Below are 17,185 nucleotides of genomic sequence, written 5' to 3'. Positions count from 1 at the left end.
TGTTCACATGCTACATTTTATGGTCAGTATGTAATGGTGTCTATTTATGTTTGCGTACTTTCACTCGTGTTTTGATGTAAAATGCCAAACATACGACTGCCATCTGCATTGAATCAGGCGCAGTGGGGCACTTTTCAAGGAGCTTTGGTTTTGAATAAACCAAAGTGTGTCAGACATTAGAGTCACATTTAAAATGACATGGAATGTAAACATGAATTATCTTACTACCCCAAACACAAAACTCCACTCACTCCGATGAAGAAAGATAAAAATACTGCTACTCATTAGTGAACCTAAACATACCGTATCACACAGCTACTCAAGATTATTCAAATTACTATCTATATAACACAGAACGACCTGATTCAAACATGAAAAGGCTCAGTTGGCGAATATAAAATTTACCTCATTTTTACTATACATCGTATAAAATGTACATATATGTTTGTAGCACCTCAACAACTGTATGGCACTGATAATCTTTGTAATTGCTAGGACCATGTTACATCTTAGTCTTTCATTCAACTTTCCATATCTGTCATACAATTATGTAAACCTGTTTCTAATATCATCACTTTACATACAAAGCACTGCAAAGTCTTTGCTATCTCTACAAGTACACGTGGTAGATTACACTTGATTTCTTGCATTGTACAAATCTATGTCCAATTTCAGTCCTTTTGGGCAAGGGGAATGAAAGGTTATCAACAGATAAATGATTCCTTTACTGGCAGTAACATCCATCTATTGGAAAAAAAACAAGCAAATACACACAAACACATAAACACACACACAAACACACGAAGCAACTTGAACAGGTACATCTTACTATAGAAAAGCTATTCTTACTTCAAAGAAGTCATTCCTGCTCTAAGGAAGCATGGATTACCATTCACCAAAAGGAAACTGTCTCAGAAAATGGCAGATCAGAAGATGGCCAGCAAGTTTTTGCACTTAAGGGACTAAACTTCTTGGCATGACACGAGAAAATACCTGTTTCTTTCCCCCTTAATACTACAGAGGCTTGATTTAGGCTACAATATGTGACCGACTGTGGTACACAAAAAGCTTTATTACAACGTTAAGACTTGCCTGATTCTCCTGATATCCTGCAAATATGTTCTACTCCTTCAAAAGATTGTGTGTCACGTTGACATCACTTTCCCTACTAAACCGACAGGCACAAGATGGTATGTGAATTAATTGATCACAAGCAAGGCACTGAGCGAAAAGTATTATGTGAATGGCTGATCATCAAAGACAGACTTTGCAAAGTAAGGCCAAATTTTGATAATTTGACCACAAAATATATCTGAAAAGGGTGTTTGTCTGTCAGTGGCTATTCATGAGATTACATTGTTCACAGGTATTGCAACATTTTGTTACATTTTTCACAGATATAGAAACATTTCACAGCGAATGATGAACAAGCATAATGACAAGGCATTGTGAAGTTTTAAAAAAAAGAGAGACAAAAACAAGAAAACTCTATACAGCAAGATGCGTAGTTATAGGTGTCGTCATTTAATTTGCATTGGAATGTATAGAATTTTCACTCTAAGACTTCAGATTTAAGATTGACAGTCATTCTTGGCAGTGTTTAGATGATGGAGAGTCTCCGATCTGCCTCAACGCCATACTTGAGCTTGTTGTCCTCAAACAGTTGAATGAGGGCGTCCTTGTACTTCTGGTGGAGTTCCTTGATTTCGTCTGATGTCGGGTTGGGGTTCTTTTCCACTGGGATGGGCTTGCCAACTGAAAGATGCATTTTTATTTTTTGTTTTAAATGATGATGCTACCAACAACAACAAACCTCCTGTTGAAGAGTGCATTCAAGGTACAATTATATACCTAAGTAAGATGAGACGAAGTTATGAATAGAAATGCACATGTTAGATTGGGAGCTGGGAGTCTTATCCACTATGCCAAAGTGCTCCCATTCTGAGGAATTAACATACATTTCTCATGGCACATTTCATAACACTTCAAACAATAAGTGATCATTTATGTGCAAATCAAGTGCAAATGTGCATATCATGTGCAAATCAAGTTTGTCTTGAGGGAAAGATGGTATACACTGTATGTAAAACTTAACACTGAACATGGGAACGTAAGCACATAAGCATCTTTTTTTTTTCTCTGTTTGCTTTATATGTGTTGATTTCAAAACAATTCGTGTTTAGTTGTTAGAGTTCATACATTTTTTTTTGCCACAATAGCAACACTTACTGTTTCCTTTCAGTACTATCATGAAAGGAAAGCAAAAAGAAAAAAAAAAGAGATGAAAAGAGGCATTTAGGTGATACCTCTGGCTACAAATGAGAGGAAACTGAAAGATTCCTCAGTCATAATCTTGATAAAGAGTCACAATCATGATAAAAAGCCCCACAGCAATACTCACTGACAGTGTGGATGGGTTTGCGGTACGGAAGCAAGCCTAGGTTGTAATTGAAGATGCCACGGCCACGGTAGACGGGCGGGGCAAACCCAATCCACTTGGTCAGTTTCTGCTGCACTGACCGGAGGAACGAACCCTCAGGATTGGCCATCTGTTCGTAGATGTCCGTCTCACCAAACGAATAGACTGGAACAAGATGTGCCCTGTAGGAAATTAAACCATAACAAGAAACTGTAGTCAGTATTTCTGATCTACACAGATTTTTTGTTCTTTTTTTCACATCCTCTCTTCTTTTACATCTTTTGGAAAATATTCATTAGGCCGCGTCACATTTTTGCTATCTGCTAGGGTTGATACCTCATAAGAACTGTTTTTGTCTGAGCTGCTCATTATTTTCTGTACAACGTTGTTCTCAGATTCTACAAAATAGCCTGCAACAGTATTGCCCATTTCACATATATCACAAAACCAATGATGTTTACGGAAAGAGGAAAAGCTTTGCTTAAGTAATGCAGTATCACTATCGTTTAGTTAGGCATAAAGTGACCATTTGGAAGGGTGGAACCTCCTGTTTTATGACATGAAGTAACCAGGAAGCTGTCATTTTCCTACCTTTGGTGAAAAGAAATGAGAATGACACAATTGTCAATGTTATAATGAATTGATTTCATTTTAACCCGTTGAGGACGAGTCCCGAGTATACTCAGGCAAGCTTCTATAGGAAATGCGTGTTGTAGCAAAATCAGCCCGTCCTAAATGGGTTAATGAGTTGAGTATCATGAGATCAAAAGTGTGAAATAACTTTGATTGTAGTACACAACTTTCAATCCCGAAGCGCCTTCCCTGTTCAGAAGTGGGTTGGTAGAACATTACTAATAGGTGATTGAATCATGTCCTAGCTGTAGTATTGAACTGCATGCAGCTAACAAGCTGCTGCATGCAATTCACTCTCGTGCAATGAATACTGCTACACAATATAGCTCAATGTATTGTAATCAATGTAATAAAAAAGAGAACATCATGAAGAAACCAAGATCGGGTATGCTCTGAAAATGCAATACTTTCAGCATTCCTTTTTCCGGTAATATTTCACATTTTCATTGTTACCCAACTGAACTTAAACTGTACTTTTATAGCATTGTTTCACACATTTCTTGAATATATAGTCTTCATTTTAAAGAGTAAAATTAAAAAGTTCCTGAAGGAGAATTGTAAAAGTGGAAATTTTTGCACATTTCGTGCAACCCGAAACTAGAGCGAAAATAAAAGCATATGTGAATATTTTTGCTTGCCATATGTCCCAGTAGTTGATGTCTTGATTCCGCGGAATTAAAAATGCGAGAAACTCTTCTTACTCCGCCGAGCGCAGAAAATTAGTCACGCGAAAATATCCACGTTTACAGTATGAGATTTTTGTTTTGCCTTTAACAGCTCACCAAGAAAAATTCCATAACCACTCCTCCCCCTCCCCCATCCCTGCTACTCACCCATGCTCCATGGCCTTGACAATGAATCCCCGCCTCCTATTTAGGTAGAGTCGATGGGCGTGGGGGTGAGCTTCTAGAGATTCAACAGCCCCACCCACTACCAGCACCACGGCGTTCCCCTTGCCTGCCTGGCCCAAGAGGTAATCCAAACTCTCCTTTCCACAGTCACACAAACCTATGAGATGGAAGACCAAAGAGGACTGTAATGATCAAGATTCCTAACACCAACAACAAAATGAAAGGCTCTATTAACTCTTTATGTGCCATGGCGTAAACCCCCTGTGTGTCACATTATTTTGAGACATCAATGTAGCCATGCTTTGGGAAAGCATTCTGTTTTTCAAATCTATGTAACTTCTATAGATTTTTGTAAGCATGGACATGTAATGAGCAAAGATAGTAGAGAAAATGCCAAGCATTGCTTTGATTCAAATTGTAAGACAAGTCTATGATTGTTTTTCTTTCAAATGACCTGCAGCTACATTATTGTAGAGGCTTGACTTTTGCACACAAAACAGTGCCAGAAACGAAGAATTTACTTGCAAATCCAGAAGGGAGCACTGCTTGATAGTCGATCACCACATAAAATGCAAGCTACGTGTGACAGGAATGAAATCACAAGACAACCTTTCATTGTAATGTGGCATTTGGCGATTTATTGATCACTTTATGTTTGTGTGTTTGAGCTGAATATACGAACTTGGCACGCCATCGACTGAGTGTGTGAACGTGGCACATAAAGAGTTAATGCAGACGGCCTTGGTGTTTAATGAAATGATCGATATTTGTGGTAAATAATAAACAATACCTGCACTCATGAGATAGTCCCTAGCCAGGGGGAAGAAGAACCATCCTGTCAATGTCAGCAGGGAGGGCCTGATGCCTGGTAGGGCCTGCGAGAATCCGGTGGCCTCTGTACCAAAGTTGACAAAAGCTCCCATGCTCATGATGCCATGTGGGTGGAAGCCCATAAGGTAGTTGTAGCTTGGGTCCAGGTCAGCCGTCTATAGCAAGTTTGACAAGGCAATGGTTACTTTAAAAACCTTTTTTACATACTTTTTCTAGGTTTTTGCAGGATTACCGATTGATCAAATGAGTAAGATATGGCTCTGTATGTCTATTTGAGCTGTGAAATCTAGCCACATAGAAATACAAAACTATAAATCAAAAGTCTGAAAGCACCACAGTTGCTACACTTTCAATCATAAATCATTTCCATCTGAATGAAATGAATTAACAATGATTCCAAAATTTGAGCTAGCATCCTGGGGACAGTGTAATAAGAGCTTTAAATTCCTTGGATTTATAAGTCATCAATGTATCCATAATTTCAAGAGATACGCATTCAAAAGCAACTGCCATTTATTTAGCTAATATATGTACCTTATGTAGGTGGACAGGGAAGTAGTTGCGCATGTGCACCCAAATACGCCAGCGTCGCACCCAATCGGAACGACGTCCTCCCTTGAAGGGCGTGCGCCGGTCATAATATATCCATGCCACGAGTAAGAGAGTTAGCCAATAGTAGCTTACATGGTGAGGGAAAAGAAAACAGCAACAAAGAAACTAGTCTGACACATCTTTTTTTTTTTGTAATATAAATGAAATATGAGCAAAGAGAATGGGATTCCATTAATTTCAGTGGATAAATCGAATTGTGGTACTGAGAATTCATGGAAATCAAACTTGGTGTGTTTGTACTGGTGTAATTAACAAATCATTATTTCGTATGAAATACAGCTTTAAAAAATTTCTAGAACCTTCTTTTTATAAAAATCAATTCTGATTACACTTGTAAGATGTTTGAGATGCTAACACAAGAGGCATGGAATTATTATTATTTTTTAACCACATGGTCTAAAATATGAAAAGGCAACTTTAGTATCTACCTTTGTAGCTGAACTTGTATATTATCCAAATGAAGAATCAAACAAATCTGTAGCCATTGTTTAGGGTTGCTATGGTTACTGCCTTACCTTGTGAAGAAGAAGATATAGAGGGAGATGCTGGTTGAGAGGAAGCCAAGGAACATGAAACAGAACCACCACTGGAGGACAGCAAAGGTCTCCAGGCGACGGTGGAAAGGGATGCTGAGGGGCGCCATCTCCAGCCCCAACAGCTTCAGGGCCCTGGAGGAAAGATTCAAGCAAAGGCAGTGAAAGGATTTGTGGGAGGAGAGAGGGAAGGGCAGACACAAAGAAAGGAGAAAGAATACATAGAGAGAAAGAGATGGACAGATAGAAAGAAGATCAAAAGAAATAGAGAATGGTCAGAGAAACTTAGAAACTATGTCTTAAAGGGTGTGTTCAGTTCTGGTCGAGGTGTAGATTTAGCTTTTAACATTTTGCGAGATATTCAAAAACCACTCTATGAGATATAAGGGGGACTGCAGTTCTAAGGGGAATCAAAAGTTTATTCGATGAAAATCGGTTTTGAAATGGCTGAGATATCCAAAAACAAGGTGAAACCAAGAGATCCTAATAAAGTTGTGGCATGTCGCCTTTTATTATTAGCACTTTTTTAAAATTTATATCTCAGCCATTTGAAAACCAATTTTCATCAAATAAACGTTGAATCCTTCTTAGAATTACATGCTCTTTCATATTTCATAAGAGGCTTTTCATTATCTCACTTAGGAATGTTCAAAACATGAATCCCTACCTCAACCAGTACTGTACAGTCCCTTTAAGATCAATCTCAAGAAAATAGCCGATATAGTAGTCAAGATTGAAATTATGAAGTGTGATATGCTAACATTAGACTTACTTTTGATCATCACTCCATGAATTATGAGGATAATGTTATAAGGAAGACTGGTCGAGATATCATACTATATAGTGACTTTCAGCTACAAAAACAATCTTCAGTTTACTTACTCTTTTTATGAATGCCATTCATCAGGGACACTACATTACATTGTAAATGCCCCCGTTAGTGTACACAGACTGCTATAGAGAAACAAAAGCACACACTTTTCTTCATCTCTGAGCAAGAATCCAATCATAAAACTTGCAATTTGTAAAACACACCAAAAGTGTTCCATATGGCTACTTAGATGCAAATAAAAAAAAAATAACAAAATGTAGGATTCAATGATATCAATATTGTATTTAGTGAGTTCACATACCCCTACAACACAGACTGACTTCAAAAACATGTACATTCTAACATAATTCACTATCTCTGATAGGCTTGACAAAAGAGAAAAAATAGTGAAATAAACAAATCAAAAAGTTATTGTTTAATTGTTTTTATGTGCATATATATGAAGGGATATAGATTAAATATTGTTGATGTGTTTAGGGAATGAAATAAATACAGTGAAGCTCAAAGAAATCAACACACTTGCTGCAGATATAATATAAGCAATGATGAAGATCAGCTATCTGAGCAAAGTTAGCCACCACAGCTATCTGAGCAAAGTTAGCCAGCACTTCAATATCAGCTATGTACATCTGTATACTCAAATTTGTTGAAGCACAGAAATTATAATGGTTTAATTCCTCTCCCATATCACCAATGAAGGCTGCAGTATGAAGAATGTTTATTGCATAAGAGAATACAAGACCAAGCTAAACTCCTCTACAAACATGTTTTGGGAATCAAATGTTTCTAAAGACAACAACAAGCATACAGACTTGAGAAAAAATATTAGAGTGAAAAACACATAAAGACCATGACTGGCAAAAGAAAAATTTGGAAAATGTGACTCTGGTTTGCTTTCAGACACACAGAAGTAAAACAAAATGCATGACACTTGTCTTTGGCCATGTGAAAGCCTCTCATATTAACACCTTTATTCTATCCCCAGCATCTCTATTCTTGTGTTCACAGAGAAATGATTGTAAACTAAGGGATTTATCAAAAAGCCCTTAGAAATTTGCAGTTTCCAACATTTGAAGAATTTGATTGCAAAAAATGAGTTAACTCTATTTTTGCTGAGATATTTGCCAACAAAGCTGCTGAAAAAAAACCCCAGTGAAATGATTCTAAATATATGGGAACTTTTATTGATAACTTCAAGAATATTCCCTGTTTTAAATGTTAAAAGTGAGGTATCACTGGAAAGGTTTTATTTTGTGCAATCTGATGATGAACTTACTTCAAAATGTTAAAATTAGCGCTTAGCCCATTTTGACATCAAACTCTTCTTTTGTGCATGGTATCGGTTACTGATGTCAAAAAATTACAGAATCAACAACAACTGCGGAAGCCAGGCAGGGCTTTCTGCATTTGTGTGTAAAGAGAATGAGTTAACCCATACCCTTCAAATATCCACATTAAAGGAAAAATATAGTACTTGCCTGTCCAGAAATCCATACACCATGATGGCCAACAATGAAGTGTATCGGAAGATATGGCTGATATTACTTCTTACTGCTTTAATATTCCACAAGAAACCCAACTAATACAATATCACTGTCCTCCTGCGTGCTCCAGGACAACTTTGTGTGATTCTATTCTATTCTACGCTCCATTGTCCAGTTCCTTCGAGCAAAATCCATTCAACATGCAAAATGCTGGGATAAGGCCCTAACTGAAACACTAAGATTGGAGGCCTACAATCAGTCAAGGATAAGATAGCTCATTGATAATACCATGCTCTACATCTTGGTGAACTTTACGTGTTGACTCTGCTGCTAAGTAAGTCAACACCACAGGGTAGTGGATGGGGTGGGAATTTGGACCCTCTATAACTAGTCTACAGAAGGATCAAAGTTTATGGCTTTTTGATATGTGCAATTCATTTCCTATCAAACACTAGCAGGACAATATCCAAAGGGTTCTTGACATAAAACAAAAAACAAAATCAGAATTTTTTTCCCTAATAATACGACATTTCCAGTATCTGTACCTAATTTAGGAAAATTCTGACTGTCATTGACATTTTACTGGGATATTGTTTGCGCTCTCCCATCCTGTCATTCTCAGCAGGGGCAGCGGAATGTTTTTGTTTTGTATTTTTCAATGGTGGTGAGGAATGGGTCAAAGGTCAATCATAAGTCCCAAGGATATCAATGCCTGTTATTGATCAATATCTTTTTTTCAAAAGTCTGTTTGTTTTAATCAATGCTTGCTTCCATAATAACCACAATTTGTCATTGAGATTAACTTCCTTCTAGTCAGTGTAAGTGTTACAACATATATATACAGTTAATAGTTGGGTTGCTAGATTGCAATTAATCTTATTCTATCACATCATCGCTCTATTATCAGATGTCTCTGGCAAGTTGGTAGATAAACTGGTTATAATTACAATGGATAGTTGATACTGATATTAATCAGGAAAAACAGAACACACTAAAACCTTGAAATCTCAAACAATACCAGCGACATCACTTTCATGACAAAAAAGTGCACTGTGACCTCATCTTTGCGGGACATTTGTTCAGATCCAATGTAAACATCACCCAACAATGCATTCTCATTGGAACTTCTGAATCAACAGCACCCTAATTCTGGTACAAAAACATGCCAGCCTTGTGAAATACAATGTATTTAACTAATATTCATGACCAATTAAGCATACAGTTGAAGATTTAAAGGGATGGTACAGTTTTGGTTTATATGGGTCTGCAGGTTTCCAACTTTGTGTGTGTGTGTGTGTGAGAGAGAGAGATAATGAGAAACCTCGTATGAAATATGAAAGAACATGTAATTCTTAGAGGAATTCAGAGTTTATTTGATGAAAATTGGTCTTGAAATGGCTGAGATATCCAAAAAAGCGATCCTAATAAAATGCGACAGGCCATGACTTTTATCAGAACCTCTTCATTTCTACCTTGTTTTTGGATATCTCATTTCAATACCGATTTTCATCAAATAAACTTTTAATTCCCCTTAGAATTTCACAGAGTGGTTTCTAAATATCTCACAAAACTTTAAAAGCTGGATCCTCACATCAACCACTACCATACCATCCCTTTAGGTCTGAAATATGTGCAGGAAAAATGAAGAGTCCCATTACATGTAAATATATTTATGAGTCCCATGGGTGCACCCGGGCTTGATCCAACCATTGCATCTCTAGAAATAAGATCTGCAACTGCACACTGTATGCAAACAGGGAGGTGAGACGAAACTCACCTCTCTGATGCAAAACACGACTATGTTCAGAAGCTACCATGTACCTTGGTTATCCATGGACATGACTTGATCTGCAATGAAATGAGTCGTGTGTGCCCATAATGACATGGACAAAAAATATCATTAAATTGCTACTTGCTGAAATTACCGCTTCTTTACCTGAAATACAGTTTTCTTGTGTTTTTCAATCCTACAAAAAGATGTCAGAATATTATAAGACTACAGAATTGATAAAAATATACCCTTAAATTCTCACCACCATTTTATCAACAAAAGATATTGCACTTACAATGTAAATTTCAAATATTACTCTGTTGCACATTGTTGCACAGTTATTAGAGTCAAAAGGACATTTTATAAATTCAGTATGGTACCTAAAACAGTTGCTTGCTACCTCTCCACTCTTAACTAGGTTTTCAAACATTTTTGCACGTGTACGGAAGAGCCATTCAAAGCTGATTTCCTGTGTGAAATGAGCGCTTTCTTCTAAGTATATATCTCCAGCAGAAATAGGAAGTAATACCTAGATCAAGGAAAATTCCCCACTGAAAAAGCTCAGATCACTTCTTTGATTAATAATGCAGCAAATAATCAGTTACTTGAAATATGGGTTTATGGTCGCATGTATACTGCTGCAGCCAATATCAATTTCAAAGACCAACTGAAAGAAGTCAAGAGTGTTGATAAGATAATTCTGTATTTACAGAGGAAGTATATCAAGCAATTTTAAGCTACTTTTCCTTTATTAATTCATCCATTCACTTATCTATATTAGCATTGATTTTTGTTTTGTTGCACTCCATAAATAAAATTAGAGTTTTCTTGAAGTATCACAATACACCAAGATAGTCAAACTACCAACTCATACAAAAGTTTACTGCAAATCTGTAGATCTGATCTGTAGAACTAATGCATGGGTACTGGCACTTAAGTACCTGAAAAATGATGCAATATGTTCCTCATACCAACATTTGTTTTCATGAATCAATTAAACACACACACACAAAAAAAAAATCTGTGCAACAATTTGGTATGTGTGTGTGAGTGTGTGAATGCATGTGTGCATATTGGTTGCTTCCTATTCTTGTGCACAAATTTTTAAATACACTATATTTCTGTATTCAAACAAAGGTTATCAATACTGCAAGTTAGGAACATCGTTTTGCTTTGAAAGTCACGTCACATTTGACAAACTGGGGGAAATTTTGCCATGATGAAAGTTTCTGAGCATAAAGATACACTCTCAAAACATGACAAAAGCAGCCTAGCAAAAAGCATATTGATTTTCTTCTTCTGTGATTGTATACTGAACTTACAGTAGTATAGTCATGTACTCTTTCATGTAATAATGTTCAAAGCTTTCATTGGACTAAGTTATACAGACTTGTCTGCATGATGTCCAGAGGAGATAAACTGAGTATTTTTAAAGTTAACCACAGATTTCATGGGTAGCCTACTGTATATCAAATTTCACATGAATTAGATGCTCGTTTATTTTTTAATCTTGTCGACTCAAGAGAAGATTTCAAGTTTTGGTAGTCCAAATGTGGGTTTCTAGCACTGTTCCACAGAAACTGTAAACCAACACTACAGACTAATTGTCTAGGAGAGGAATAAACACTCATATTTATACAAGGATTTATTGTTTCACATTGGTGACACTACAACCTATTGTCTACCTGAGAGAAATAAACACTCATATAATACATTGTTTCACATTGGTGTGAAATGAGAGATAGTCTTGTGATTCATACCCCTTGTGGTCATCCTTGACCTCTGGCGATGCTTCCTCCTGTTTACCCGTCGTGCCGTCAGTGGTGCTACCGTTTGTCTTGTTGGTGTCTTGGTCTAACGAGGGAGCTTCACTAATGCAATCTGATTGCACGGTAGCACTGTCTGTATTGTCTGTGGTAGCATCCATTATTGCTTTTTATCGCTTTGAGGTGGTGAACCTGGGATGGAGAGGTGATAGAACAAGACAACATTTAGTAAAACATGGTCTGAAAACTTTAAACTAACATCCTCATTGAATACTTTTTTTTTTCCATACTGCACTCTGCCATAAACATGATATTCAAACACTGTCTATTGACAAAATAAGAAACAGAAGCTTTCTCAAACATGCTTACATGTACAAGCCATGGGACATCTAAGATGTATAATGATAGACAATGCATCTACACGTTCCAGTGGACAACAGAGATGATCACTGGTATATTTACTCAGATCCTTTGCTGCTTTTAGGAGCCTGGACTACATTGGTACAGTCTCACGAGTAATAGGAAAAGGTCTCTTACACAAGTCCTACACGTTGATGAATGTACACATTTATGTGTACCAATATAGCATGTCTGGGATTTATATCACTGTTATCAATGTTGCAACTGAGAGGCACTTAAACCTTGGTCCAATTGTGCACATTAAGGCATTGCATAAAGAAACTTGGTACTTGAGGTCCTCATTGCACTGAATTGAGAACATTGAGTGGTATGACAAGATACTGAGTACAAAGTACTGCATAGAGACAGTAATACACATTATACATGTATTAACAAATCACGACTTGCAAGATTATCATTATGACTAATGAGTGGTTGACTTCACACATGAGAACAGCTGCAGTGATGGTATCTTCCCCTTAACCCGTTGAGGACGAGTCACGAGTACTACTCGGGCAGGTGTCTAGATGGGAAATGCGTGTAGATATGATTTGCTAATCTTTCACAGGAGTCATACACTAATAGTGTAGTTTTATACAAATTTCAACTGAAAATATGTCTCTTCATGTCTCATAAAGATCTGTACATTATGCAAATCTTAATAAGTATTCTATGAACAAATTATCAGTCAATACCAACAAAACCAATTCCAAGATGTTCACATAACAACAAGGTTGTTGTTAATTGCATACTATAACATTTGCAGGATGTGTAATACAAACTGCCCTGTCCTTTAAGTTTTTAGGCAAAACAATCAATAAACTGACATCGAGGAATCATAATTGCAATTAGCAAGGAATACTGGTAAATGTTCTCAATAATCTAAGATTTTTCCAACAGATACATCAAATATGGTTTACAACAATTTGCATGTCTCCTTTTTTTAAAAACATGGTATACAAGTTGTATCTGTTTGGGGGTAGCAGGGTTCGAAATTGGCGATGGTCCGCTGGCCATTGGCCACCCAAAATCACCTCGGACTAGCTAAAAATCATAAAATTCTGAAGTTACTAGTCCGTCTGGCTAGCCAAAATATTGCTTCAGTGTCAAAATTGATTCTAAGTAGTCCGCCTGGCTAGTTAAAAAAAAAGTTAAGTGCGACCCCTGGGTAGTCAAAATCATGCAATGAAACTTCAAAATCATGCATCATCATTACCATTCATCTTTTGTTTTTGGGTCATATACATGTAACATATACATGTACATGTACCTCTACAATCTCTTATATGCATTATCTCTAGTTTTATACATATGATTTTTTTTTTTCAGTTTTAATCAGGAACTTTCATATTACTACAGAAATATTTTACCTATCTCTCTTGTGAAATATCTTAATCTAAATAGCACCAAGTTTATTATCATTCATCCTTAAGTATCAAATTAGAAGGGTGGCAAGTCTTCTACTGTAAATACATAAAAGTCAGAACAACATTGTATTTTTTTTTAAAACACAGTAAGTCTGTTACATATTTCAAAGTCCTTTGGTGAGAAATTTTGATTAAGGAGGAAATTCGCCAGTCTGAAACTTTACAATCTTATCATCTTTTTATTGAACAAAATGCACATCATTTGAGTATGTAACGTCAATGTCAAGGCCAAGTCGATGCCTGTGTACTGGCCTCAGTAATAATAGTTTGAGACCCCATTCCCGAAAAAGATGCACTTCCATCCACTTTCATCCAACTCTATGACATCATTATTCGCCACAAACATCTTACAGCTTAAAATATATAAATAAATAAATAAATAAATAAAAGAAATCACCCCCCCCCCCCCCAAAAAAGGCAGTGTTTTAATGCCTACATGTATTGACCGATTTGGGTTCGTTGAGGGCAGCAGACAATTTGTGGCACTGGGCGCAGCCATTAGCTCAAATTGCGGTGTCCCAGCCGACCCCCCCCCCCCCCCCCCCTCTGAGGGGAGGGGGTGGGGGAGTGGGGAGGGGGGGTCGGGCTGGGACACCGCAGTAATGGCGCTGCCCATGCCGATAATACACAAAGCGCGTCACAGAATCAGTCAATACATAGGGCACATGCCCCAGTCAAGGTCCCAGGCTTTGACTAAACAAAAATATTATTGATGCCAAATACACTATATTACATGAGGACAGTACTAGACAGCCATGAACTACTGACAACTACATGTAATTTACGATGTCTTTGTTAAGAGAGCCTACAATTTGATAAACAACTTTTTGGACTTTGCACCTCTTGTTTTGTTTCTCTTGATATCATGTAACAACAAGAGTAGCAATTTTTGGCTGCCTCTGGATACAAAAAGAAACGCTGGAAAGTTTAATGTTCAGTGATATTAACCTGTTGAGGACGAGTCCCCAGTATACTTGGGCAGGTGTCTATGGGAAATGGCATGTTGTAGCAAAATCAGTCTGTCCTCAACGGGTTAAATGACCAGAGCTCAAATCTAGAGACTCTATGTTTATACATCCATCCAGGATCATGGTTGCTAAAATAATTTTTACATTGTATTTCTTTATTAAAAAAAATGTTACGTAGAAACACATAGAAACACTAATGGGAGAGCTGTGAGTTCATTGATGACATCATCACCTCAACTTATTTTGATTGCAATGAATATCTCAGTGAAAAACACAAAAAAATCCTATAACTTTCAATTGTATCTTGTTAGATAAATTTTTGGTCATTTTGTTATACACTGTAGTTTCAATTTGCTCTATCCTGTTAAAGAAAACCCCACTTTATGTGCAACCGCACAAACAGATTTTCCTAGGCCCTCCATACTGCAAAAATAGACATATCTGCAAAAGTAATTTCTTTGCCGAGAAAGATGAATTTTGCGTGCCTCTAATTCCATGCAATCAAAATACAAGCAGTGTACAGTTGAGTGGTAGTGAAGTGTGGTAGTGTAGAGTGGCATACATGTGGAGGGACATATAGAAGGCAGTCTTTCATGTAGTATTACAGAATATGTAACAAGCTAAAAATTCATATACTTTCAGATTCACACTATTTTCATGTCTTGCAAAATGCACACACACACAAACACACACAAATAAAATAAAATAAAAATAAATAAATAAATATCCATGTTTACAGCAGTATCTTCTGTGAAAATGTCAACTCTAATAAAAGTATGTATGATAGGAGACTGAGCCTGCAAAATGCATAGTTAAAGCTCTGACCTTGCTCTGGATTGATAACAACAGAGACATAATACGTGTACTATAGCAGTCCAACTAAAACACCCAACCAATGATGGTCATTGGACATTAGACATAAAACCATGAACATACTGTTGTGATGACAGCACTGTGATATCATACCTTAGCACACTGAAATCAAACAATGGTAATGTTTCGACGGAATGACCTTTGGATATTAAAGGCTGACACTGCTGTTTGTTGCAAAATAGATCAAACTACAAATCCTCACAACAGCTGCATTACTGGGTCCAGATCATTAATAAATGGATGTTAATGGAACTACGTGTGTATATGTACTTGTAGTAAAGAAAGTTATGTTTTGCTTACAAGTACTGAGTTATCACTGAACATCAACATTTTTACTTGGGATACTATCAGCTGAACATTCATTGTAAAAATCAAGAGAATTGGAGGTCTTTATGCCACAGGATAGATTGAAAAGTACAGAACCCTTGAGCAGCAAACAAGATAAAAAATTTTTAAACTTTATAATACTGTAAAATCTGGACAGAATGTAAAAGTATCTGTCTGAATGGCTGTGGCATTCATGTCATCACAGAAATAAAAGGGACTACATCTAACTAAGGCACCCCCCCCCCCCCCCCGAGATCGCAGCCTTCGATCACGAAATCGCGATGAAAATTGGCACATGCATTATCTGTGGCATAATCTACCAAACTATACAAAAAGAAATGAAAATTTTCATTAAATCTGTAATACAATATGCATAAAATCATACATTTTGCTCTCAATCAGAAAGTAAAGCGCCTAGAATCCAAATTTTTGGTTAAAACATTCTTTGTAGCATTCCTAACAATGCACCGGTACTTGACAAAAAATCTGGTATCAAAATTAATTTCTTATGTATTTTATTGTTTTATGAATTTCTTATGTATTTCCTTGTTTTTCGACATTTTGTTTTATATTTTTTTCATCAAATTTATGACAGAACCTATTTCAAGCATAATTATGCTAAAATTAATTGATTTCAGCCTATGAACGTGAAAATTATCATAGATTTATGAATAAGGTGAGAAAACTCCATTTGCATTTAATTTGTTTTTGAGCCATTTTGGGTCTGACATGCATATGTATAAAAGGTCGTGTAGTGCCATTACGGTATGCATGATTTTCGCGAAAATGGTGTCAAAAGATGTGCAAGACTTGAAAGTAAAATGTCGGCGAACGGCGCAGTCAAAAAAATTCGCGGAGCGGAAAAGTTGTGAAAAATGTCGAGGGGGGGTTGATTCAACCCCCCAGCCTTTTTAGGGTTTTAAGGAATTGCTTTGACAAAAGACAGCATTTCTATTCAAGTACAGGCATGAAAACGAGCAAGCAGCAGTTTGCTGTCCCCTTCAATATTTTTGGCAGCAGTTGATAATAGTGTGCAGAGAACAGGACATGTGAAGAAAAAAAAAATCAGCTGAAAATTCTACTTTGATCTTTGTTTGTAAGATACTACAGTATGTATTCGTAAACACACATTCTTTTTATAGCTATATAACTGTAATCCAAAAGATTTCACATTCAGATACTAAACCTGGAAACAAATAATCAAATTTAAGCAAGATGTTTCAGTGATAACCTTTTAAATACGTTACTAATGACGAATGATAAGCATTCAATTGTCATGCCATTTTTATGCATAGGATCTGGATCTGCGCAAATTAGAGATACTGCTCCTCATGATCTACTGACATCTCCAATTGGTTCCCTCCCTCTTGCTCCTTGATTGAGCTTTCACACGCATGGGTAAGTGGTCCTACACCCTTGTAGTTCCTGCAGGGGGTGTTTCACAAAGAATTTAAAGGGT

At 36.8% G+C, this 17,185-nt stretch overlaps 1 protein-coding gene across 1 annotated transcript; it reads right to left on the bottom strand.

Moving 5' to 3' along the window:
* Nucleotides 1-28: 28 nt before the first annotated feature.
* LOC139742190 (2-acylglycerol O-acyltransferase 2-A-like) lies at nt 29-11,773 on the bottom strand. Its single transcript, XM_071652769.1, has 7 exons — nt 11,727-11,773; nt 5,862-6,014; nt 5,269-5,413; nt 4,694-4,889; nt 3,886-4,060; nt 2,402-2,601; nt 29-1,755 (listed from the first exon to the last, which is right to left on the bottom strand). Exons 2-7 carry the CDS (start codon nt 5,987-5,989, stop codon nt 1,601-1,603), a joined length of 999 nt encoding a protein of 332 aa, XP_071508870.1. The 5' UTR covers nt 5,990-6,014; nt 11,727-11,773; the 3' UTR covers nt 29-1,600.
* Nucleotides 11,774-17,185: the final 5,412 nt, after the last annotated feature.

This window comes from Diadema antillarum, unplaced genomic scaffold (assembly GCF_040938485.1).
Source record: "Diadema antillarum isolate AM-2024a unplaced genomic scaffold, OU_Dant_1.0 seq00000984_RagTag, whole genome shotgun sequence".
NCBI lineage: Eukaryota > Metazoa > Echinodermata > Echinoidea > Diadematoida > Diadematidae > Diadema > Diadema antillarum.
Note: the sequence above shows the minus strand (reverse complement) of the source record. Positions and strands in the feature narration are given on the sequence as shown.